A 10,000-nucleotide genomic window follows, 5' to 3' on the forward strand; every position below is an offset into this window, starting at 1 on the left:
AGGAAAATAAATAAATTATTATAATTAAATGATTTTTACCGTTATAGCAGCACCGAGGAACTGACTGAACGCTCTGGTAGCACCAAGGGCAACGTTAACAACTTGATTTCTAACACCTTCCCCGTTAGCTGATCCGCCATTAGTATTTTGTAATTCCTGAACTGAATTGCCAAAATTGGATAATCCACTGAATAATGGCGGCGGATAAGTCGAGCTAGGTGACCATGTTGTTTGTACTATCCTTGACCTTGAAGTCGTTGGTCTTCTCGTTGTCGTCGTCGTCGTACTAGTTGGCCTTGAAGTAATACTCGTTGATGTGGAATAAGGTCTAGATGTACTCGTCGTTGTCGGTGGTAGCGATACGAGATTGTTATTTAAGCTCTGAATAAATAAAAAAAAATAAAAAAAAAATAAAAAAATATTTGTTCTCTTTAACGAATAAAAATAAAAAGAAGCAGAAGAAGAAGATTCGTAACTTTTTTTCTAAAGTAAAAAGAAAGAAAGAAAAAGGGAAAAAAAAGAAAAATAAAAACCGGACAACAAGTAATTCATTTTACTTACGGCCAATTGTAATTGTTGTCGAATATTCGTAGCTGGGGTCGACGGTTCAATGCCCTGGGCCTTCAATAGGGCCGCCAGGAGAGCCGCGTTACTGATTTCAGGATTGGACGTACTTTTGACCATTGGAAGTTTAGCTTGACCGAATAGAATCGCTCTAAGGAAAGCTTCGTCGTCTTGAATTGACGTTGGCATCGGCGTTGTTACTGATTTCTGATTCTTCGTATCTGTCAAAGGAAAAAAAAAATAAATCAATGGATAAAAATGAAAGAAAGAAAGCGAACAAAAATCAATTCGAATTCGAATTAATAAATTTAATAAATCTTACCGGATTGTTGAATAGCGTTGAACAGAGCTGATAAAAATTTAGCATCGTCCTCGGGCGAATAAGTCGAGGAACTAACAACATTAGACAATCTAGGATTAGGATTGTTCAATAATGGACGTGTCGTCGTCGTCGTCGTCGTCGTCGTCGTCGTCGTCGTTGTCGTTGTCTTAGTCACTGGTTTCATCGTTGTAGTTTCTTTCACGTTGTTAACTACAGCATCAGAAAAGTTGACAACTTTAGGTGATACATATGATTGGGTTACCGAAATAGGCCTTTGAGTGATCTCAACGATTCGACTTGGCGTTGTTTTTATTGTCGATTTAGTTGTAGTTTTAGCCAATGGTTTAGCCGTGGTAGAAGGACCAAAAATATTTCCACCAAATAGGGCTTGCAACAAGCTTGCACCAAGACCTTGAACAGGGGCTGGAGTTGTGCTCTTAGGTTTCGTATTTACGGACTTTGCCGTAACAACGACAATAGGCGCTGTAGTTGTGCTACTGGACACTGAAGCACTATGAGTTTGAGCACTGGCCGATAGATCAGAGATTTTAACAGGAGCTTTTCGATTAATTCCGGATTCCGTCGTTGTAAATGATCTCGAGGTTGACGTAGAAGGTTTCGTTGAAGGTTTCACCGTGGTGGATGGTAACAAGTCGATGATTATTGGTGCCGATGATGATGATGATAATGGTAATGATGATGATGATGATGATGATGACAACGACGATGATGACGAGGACAGTTGTACGGTATTTGGGGGTACATTGGATAATTGAATAGCTTTTGGTGAACGAGTAGGTCCGACGTTACCCAAGGCAAGAGATAGGATCTGTAGAAAAAAAAAAGAAAGAAAAGAAAAAAAAATGATATATGTTGATAATTATACGTGTCATAAGTGTTTTATGATCTTGATAATAAAAATAATATATATATATATATATATATATATATATATATATATATATGTGTATATGTATATGTATATGTATATCTTTCCTTTTTAAGAATATCACGCTGTTAGGTTGAAAAACAAAGTATATTTTACATATATTACGATGATTCAGAGTTATTATTTCTTATTTTAGTTTTTGAAAAACACGAGAAAGGAGTTACATTGAATCGGAAATATCTACTTTATAGAATATCAAATGGAAATAAATACTTGGATTATTTCAAGTTGGTGTTAGTAAGAACGATATAAGGATTGTGCAAATGGTGAAAGGAGAGTTCTTGCATTATAAGTTTCTCGCTTCTCGAGCTGCACCGCTCGATTAGCTGGACGATAATTACCATCCACTTTGCGCACTCCACAGCTTTATTAGTTAATGATGACTTAGGAAATATATATATATATATATCTATACCTTGTGTTTTTGCTCTTACATACGTAATCGTTCTGTTAGCCTTTCCAAACAGAATCCATTTAAACATTTCCTCTCTCTCTCTCTCTCTCTCTCTCTTTCTCTCTCTTTCTTTCTTTCCTTCTTTCTTTGTTGTTTATCGTTTTTATGATATTTAAATTTAGATAAATTATCTGAAATATTATATAATTTTTTATCGTTAGATGTTATACCTTATTGGCTAAAATCTTTTCCACTTCGTTCAGAGTTTTTTGCGTAGTTGGTGCATCGTTAGGCTGTAACTAGAAAGATATTGCATTTATCTATCTGTCTATTCTTTTTTATTATTATTATTATTATTATTATTATTAAAATTAAGGAAGAAAGATTTTGAATTAAATAAAAAGGATTTAATTTACTTACAAGGGAGTTCAAAAATGCAAGATCGTCGAATGTTGTACCAAAAGCATTTTGTGTTCGCATATTTATTGGGATATCATTGGACATTCCAAATGGTGTCGTTCCCATTTCAGGAATGACACTATTTGTTATTGAAGCCTCCGTTGTGGTAATTGTTGTTGGAGCTGGCGTAGTTGTAGCTATTGTTGTTGTTGGAACTGGAGTAGTTGTAACTGTTGTTGTTGTTGTTGTTGTTGTTGGAGCTGGCGTAGTTGTAGTAGTAGGAGTAGTTGTTGTTGTTGTTGGAGCTGGTGTAGTAGTTGTAGTAGTTGTTGTTGGAGCTGGTGTAGTAGTTGTAGTTGTTGTTGTTGTCGTTGGAGCTGGTGTAGTAGTAGTAGTAGTAGTAGTAGTTGTTGTTGGAGCTGGTGTGGTGGTAGTAGTAGTAGTAGTAGTAGTAGTAGTTGTTGGAGCTGGCGTATTTGTAGTGATAGCATTTGCTGTTGATACTGGAGTTGTTGTAGTGGTAATTGTTGACGTAGGCATTGCAGCGGTGATAGAAGAAGACACGATACCAGAAGCCGGTGTAAAAACTTCTACGAAAGGACTTACAGGACGTGCATCGAACATTGGATTACCTTCGTTGGAGTCGTCCTGATAAAATAAAAAAAGAGAGAGAGAGAAAAAAAAAAAGAAACATTAAGACACTGAACTCGTCAGTTATCATAAAGTTACTTTCAAGTTTTCTATACCAAAGTGTTCGATGCAATCGACGCGGTTATTACTGGGGAATTAGTTGTAATTCCAAATATCTGATCCAAAGGATCTCTCCATGGAAATCCTGGAGGTGCTGTTATCTGGCCATTATTAGATTGACCGTTCAATAAATTGTCAAAGGATTGTACCATTCCTGAATTCGATGCTGGTCCTACGTTTGCTGCACTCTATTTTGATTGAAAAATTTTATTATTCTAATGTAATATTTTTTTAATTGACATTTAACCAACATCATCATCCCTTTTACTTACTGCAACTGAATTTATGTTGACACTGACAACACGTGGATTGGTGTTAGGTGAACCATTAGTCCAATAATTAACAAATCTATCCTGTTAATTATAAGAACATAAAAAAAAAAAAAAAAAAGAAAAAAAAAAATTCGATGAAACACGAATGAAACAAATTTTTTTTTTTTCTTTCTTTGCGTTTACCTGTCCAATATAAACTAAATTTTGTGGTTACCTGTCCGATATAAACTGAATTACGTTGACCTCCAGATTCCCTAGACCTACTAGCTTCATCCCTTTGTCGATCTTGAACGATACGACCGCCCCCGCTAATACCATTTATTCGAGATCCCTAAAAAAATGAAGAAAGCTAATAAGTATTTGATAAAGATACATCAACAGAGGCAAAAGTATTCATCGTATCATGTCAAGCATAACTATTAGAAATATCGAAATATGAACTCTATGTGATTAGGTGAATAAAGTGTGTGCCGTGAGGGTGCAAAAAATATTTACAGAAGTGCCGGAAAAAAGAAAAGAAAAAAATAAATAAATAAATAAATAAATAAATAAATAAATAAATAAATAAATAAATAAATAAATAAATAAATAAATAAATAAGTAAATAAATAAATAAATAAAGATAAAAGAAATCCCCCTCCTCCCCCCACCCTTCCTGCCCGTCATCCCCCTCCCACAAAAAAAAAAATCTAATATGTACAAGTTTCTATATAACTCGACATCATGTTTCGATACCTTTGCCTGTTGAAAATAGAACGTCAATTAAATATCATATTCACGATGGAAGAGGCTCATGGAGTTCTATGGGAAAAATTGAATATATTTTTAAAAAATATCAAATCCGATTGCTCGAAATCTTATTATATACAGAAAGAAAATAAGAGAAGAATGAAGATTAAAAATTATCAACGGCATGCTTTCGCAGTGTCATTATGATCGTCAAAACTTTTGACAAATGATAGTGAAATTAATCATAATGACACTGGGAAATTATTAATTAGTCTAGCCGCGAAATTATGTCGAAATTAAATATAAGCGTTAGTATATTACTTATGGACACTGCTGTTCGATCATCCGATATATTTTTATATTGATCCGTTTCGCAAAAGAAAAGAAAAGAAAAGAAAAGAAAAGAAAACAACAAAAAAGAAAGAAAGAAAGAAAGAAAATTTCTATACAAAAACAACAGCAGCATCGCATTACGTATAGGATGGAAAAGATATGAAAGATATGTTGATCCCGAGCAAAATTATTAACGATCGTTGATAGATTTATGATGAACGAATTTTAATATGTGGGATAGAGATACCATTGTATTTGTGGTCGCGACGCTACCAGGGGTACCAAGTGGGCCCAAGAAATCGGCTCCACCTCCGTTTGATCCGCCGATCGCGTTACCAGTAAGTCCCAAATCAACGGTGCCAAAGTTTTGACCATTTGTCATCGGGTTGCCGACGGGTCTACGATTATTATAATAGTTCGGGGCTTGATATTGATTAAAAGTGCCTTGGTTAGCCTGGTTATAAAAGAACACGGGTGGTGGTGGCCTGTTAGTGGTAGTTGTAGTGCTAAGAGAAAAGACAACCTCAACCGGATTGCTTGGTGGATCTGGTATGATCGTGCCATTTGGGAACTTCCGGACCAATCTTCCATCAGGGTAGATACCAAATATTACGTATGGGCTGTCAACGTTTCTAGCATCGATGAGATTATCCTCTGGACGTTTCCTGACGATCGTTTTATTAGGATATATCCCGTATACATGATAATCCCTTAAAGGTACTCTCGTTGACGAGCTAGGACTAAATCTAGGCGCTGGAGTTAATCTGCTACCACCGAATCGACCCAGATACGGTGTTGTGAAAGTTGTTTGAGTTGTAACAGGAGTTACTGATGAAAATGCAGGCATGCTCGGAATAGTCTGAGACATGGTCGTCATTGGCGCTGTAGTCGTAGTCGTAATCGTTGAACTCGATCCTGTAGTCGATGTTATTTCGGTCGTTGAATCCGTCATTGTCGTTTCAATATTCGTATCCATTCTTGATATTGAATTGGACGTTTCCGAGGACGGTGTAGTGGATGTTGGAACGCTCGTAGTACTCGTTGATGCTTCAGTTGATATCAGATTATCATTTATATCAATGTTATCTTCAATAGATTGCGTGGTAGTAGACATCGTAGTCTCAATTGCAGTTGTAGTAGTATCAGGTGGACGATTGGTAGTTGATGATGCCGGTGTCGTCATGGTCGTCATCGTTTGCGTCGCCGTCTTCGTCGTGCTCGTCATCGTCGTCGTTGTCGTTATTAACGTCGTCGTATCAATGGAAGTTGATGTGCCAGATGGAGAGGATTCAGTGATCAAGGAATTGGAAGAGTCTGACGTTGTTGTGGTTGGTGACTCTGTGATGATGTTAGGAATGATGGTGGTTTCGTTCGTTTGATCGAATTGCATTGTTCCTGTGGCTGCCGTCCCTTGGGCAGTTGTTGGCGTAGTATCCTGCAAACGGTCAATATCAGTTGGAATGGTGTTCGTGAAGTCAATGGGCGATGATGGGGGGTCTGTGAGCATTATCGTTGTGGTTGTTTCGATTGCCTGGTTAGTGGTGGTAGTCCCAGTAATATTCGTTAAATCCAATAATTCTGTATCGTTTGTTAGTAAGGGTGAGTTAGTAGTTACCTCTGCATCGTTAACAATCAATTCCGTCGAGGTCATTTCAATTGTTTGGTTAGTTCTGTTGATATCGATCGATTGATTAAGAGCCGGTTCTGTTATGGTTTCGGTAATAATTATTTCAGGGGTTTGGCTCGTTGTGATACCATCATTATTAGCTACCAATTCCGTTGTAGCTGTGGACTCTGTTACTGTAGCGGTTGACATGGGCTCGGTTGAAACGAGATTAGTACTACTGCTATCGTTCGTTACAATCGACTGGGTCAAAAGTTCGAAGTTTTCAGACGATAATGTTGTTTCTGTTGGGTTAACAGACGTTTGACTGTCAATATCTAAAGAAGTCGTTATCGATGATTGATCATCGTTTATCACAGTGGTTGTTGTCAATGATTCTGTTACCATACTTGGGGTGGATGAGATCGATATATCTATACTTTCTATAGGGGTAGTTATCTGGGTCTGGGCCGTAGTCGATTGAAAATCATAACTGAGGGTCGTCAATTCAATATCAGCAGTAGAAACTGTCGTCGTTTCTGTATCCTGCATAATACTTGTAGAACTCTCAGTTATATTTTCAAAATCTTCATTCGCGATAGTTCCTATTTCATTCTCGATAGATTCAGTGGCAGTAGTAGTCTCTAAATTTTCTAACATCGTTCCTAATTCAAAACTTGTCGTATCATTTGTCTGAACGAATTCCATTTCGTTTTGTGTTACGTTAAGGGCTAAACTATCATCCAGAATTTCAGTATTAGTAATCGTTGTTGGGCTTATGGGAGTTGATTCTATCTCATTTTCAGATAGGTTCACCGTTAAAGTAGTTTCCTCTTCAGATTCTGAACTGATCGGTGTTGTCTCTACCTGTTCTGATGGAACTTCGGTAGAAAACTCTTGTACGTTTTTCGTAGTACTATCAATAAGGAAACTTTCATCAGTATTATTCATTGTTGTATTAGAATCAGTAGTGGAATTACTTTCATTATCTTGCATTTTTCTTTCCAAATCAATTGTATTGGAAATATTCTCCAATATAGTTTGAACGAAAGTATCATTCATGGCTTCCGAAAACAGGGACTTCGCGATTGTCATTAATTCTGTGAGTAACGTATCATTAAGGTCATTGGTAATAATGCTTTTTATAGTAGAATCTTGCAAGCTCGTTGACGATAAAGTGGTCATTTCTGTTGCTGTATTAACGGGGCTCTCTGGGGTAGTATTTACACTGGTTTCATTCTCAGGGCTTATCGACGTTTGATTTTGAGTTAGCAATTCTACATCCAATGTTAAATCGGAGCTTTCAGCGTTAGCTGTTGTGCTCGTATCTGTGGTAGAACTAATTTCAACATTATCCAGGGTATTTGTTTCTGAATCAGTAAAACCTACTGCTTCTTGAGTGGACATATCCATCGATAAAGGTGTCGCTGTAGTCGTTTCTCTCAATTCTGATTGGACATTTCTCGAAGATGTGACATCGTCAGAAGTTGTTGTAATTTCTTGTTGCTGAACGATGTCTAACATCATCATCGTGGTACTCTCAACTTGATTATTCAAATTGGTATTTGTATCAGTCGTTGAAGTTGGTGTCTCGGCTGTTGTTACACCTGGAGCCGTTGTTAAAGCAGGCGATAAGGTTGTTTCAACTGAAGTCGTTGTTAAAGTAGGCGGTAAGGTTGTTTCAACTGAAGTCGTTGTTAAAGTAGGCGACAAGGTTGTTTCAGCTGGAGTCGTTGTTAAAGTAGATTGTAGGGTTGTTGTAGCCGGAGTCGTTGTTAAAATGGGTGACAAGGTTGTTCCTGCTATAGCACTTTGCAAACGTGATAAAATATCTTGAGCAAAGTCTATCAATTTAGTACGGAAAGTTGTTACTATTGGTAGATCAGTCGTTGTTATTCTTATTGTCGATGTTTGAACATTCGATTCGCTGCTACTTGTAATTACACCAGATTGTTCTATCGTATTACTCTCGATACTTTCAGTTGACGTTTCCATGGGAGAGACATTAGTCGTAGGCATGATGGATGATGTCTGTGAAGTTGTTGATTCGGTACTGACGATAGTTGTGGTGTCCAGCGCAACTGAAGAACTTTCAATATTTTGTGTCGTACTCGTTGGAATTGTATCAATGTTATTGGACATTTCTGTAGTACCAGACAAATCTAACGAACGACTCTCACTCGATGATTCACTCGTCATCACCATGGTAGTAGTAGACTCCATTGTACCAGATAGATCTGTACTAGATAAATCTGTACTAGATAAATCTGTACTAGATAAATCTGTACTAGATAAATCTGTAGTAGAGTTCATTGTTTCGGTTAAATCTGACGACTGGGTTACAGTGGTTGTAATAACATCGTTCATAGGGGTCACTATCATAGTGCTAGGTTCCATTGTAGTAGTAGAAGACAAACTGTCCGTAATAACGGGGGTAGAAGACATAGTATCCATTGTTTCTGTACTAACTGGACTTTCCTGTGTCGTTGACGTATTCTCAACAACACCAACGCTCGTAGACAAATCGGTAGAGGTTGTCATGTTAGTTTCTATCATTGAATCTGTAATGGTGGTGGACAATGATTCAGTGGGTTCAACGGTCATGGATACATTTAATGACTCGGATAAACCATCCGTAGTAACAGTGGGATTCTCCGTATCCTGGTTTAATTTTTCATTCGATAGATTATCCGTCGGTTGGGTCGTGGTATTGTCTGGGGTCTGTGGGCTCGCGATCTCTAAATTGGGACTCGTTGTGTCATTGTTAGAATTGGCGTTGGTGCCATTGGTGCCGTTAGTTGCGCTGTTAGAGTCTACCTGTGTTACAGTGTCATTAAGTTGTTGCTGTTGTTCAAAATCCCCTTGCTCGTTTCGGACGCTAGCCGATTCCAATGCTTGATAGTATGTTAAAAATTTGGGCTCTCCGGGACTGGAAATATCAATAGGTGGTGGTAGTAATGAACCAATGTTCTGTAATCAGAAAATTAAAGGTGCGTGCAGGTGCTATACATATTGAAATAATGTGCCGTGCTGTAAATTAAATATTTAGATACATCTATATATGTATATATATATATATATATTTTATTTACAATATTTTACGATATGATCAACTGCAATAGAAAATAAAACAGTTCGTTAAATACCGATCGATACAACATATTTAAGCCAATTATGTGAGCATACACCATCTCTTGGTAATTCTATGAACTAGATGAAAAATGGTACGACCTAGGAACACCTTAGAAACATTGCCTGTTACTATAAAATACGCTATGATATACTCTATATCGTTGGTTATACCTGGCAAACTCGTTCTTGAGGTTAAAGATCTCTTTCTCTCTCTCTCTCTCTTTCTGTCTCTCTCTCTTTCTCTTTATCTCTATCTTTCTCTTTCTCTTTCTCTCTTACATGGCTATCTAAGAAACTGGACGTTCACTTATAAAACTTTTTCCACTTCTATGAAATATCTTTAACAACTTTAAATACTAACCACAGATGTCTCCAGATTCATATAATGATTCTTTATTAACGTGATCTATTGGATCAATAACAATTTTAAATGACTTCGTTGAATGATCTAATTGTAGAAATTTTCTTGAACGAATTGAATAAGACAAAAAAAAAAAAAAAAGAAAAGAAAAAAAAAAAAAAGAGAAAAAATGTTCTCCTTGATATATAAAAC

At 36.9% G+C, this 10,000-nt stretch overlaps 1 protein-coding gene across 2 annotated transcripts in view; it reads right to left on the bottom strand.

Moving 5' to 3' along the window:
* LOC124431459 (serine-rich adhesin for platelets-like) overlaps positions 1–10,000 on the bottom strand; it is a 60,478-nt gene that overhangs the window by 1,076 nt on the left and 49,402 nt on the right. For both annotated transcript variants that reach the window (XM_046979400.1, XM_046979401.1), the window contains 10 exons: positions 9,133–9,285; positions 4,960–6,147; positions 3,865–3,981; positions 3,651–3,731; positions 3,375–3,566; positions 2,650–3,276; positions 2,460–2,528; positions 887–1,715; positions 562–785; positions 40–381 (listed from right to left, as the gene is read on the bottom strand). In XM_046979400.1, the coding sequence (XP_046835356.1) occupies positions 40–381; positions 562–785; positions 887–1,715; positions 2,460–2,528; positions 2,650–3,276; positions 3,375–3,566; positions 3,651–3,731; positions 3,865–3,981; positions 4,960–6,147; positions 9,133–9,285 (3,822 nt within the window). The remainder of the gene's footprint in view (positions 1–39; positions 382–561; positions 786–886; positions 1,716–2,459; positions 2,529–2,649; positions 3,277–3,374; positions 3,567–3,650; positions 3,732–3,864; positions 3,982–4,959; positions 6,148–9,132; positions 9,286–10,000) is intronic.

Source organism: Vespa crabro, chromosome 21, assembly GCF_910589235.1.
Source record: "Vespa crabro chromosome 21, iyVesCrab1.2, whole genome shotgun sequence".
NCBI lineage: Eukaryota > Metazoa > Arthropoda > Insecta > Hymenoptera > Vespidae > Vespa > Vespa crabro.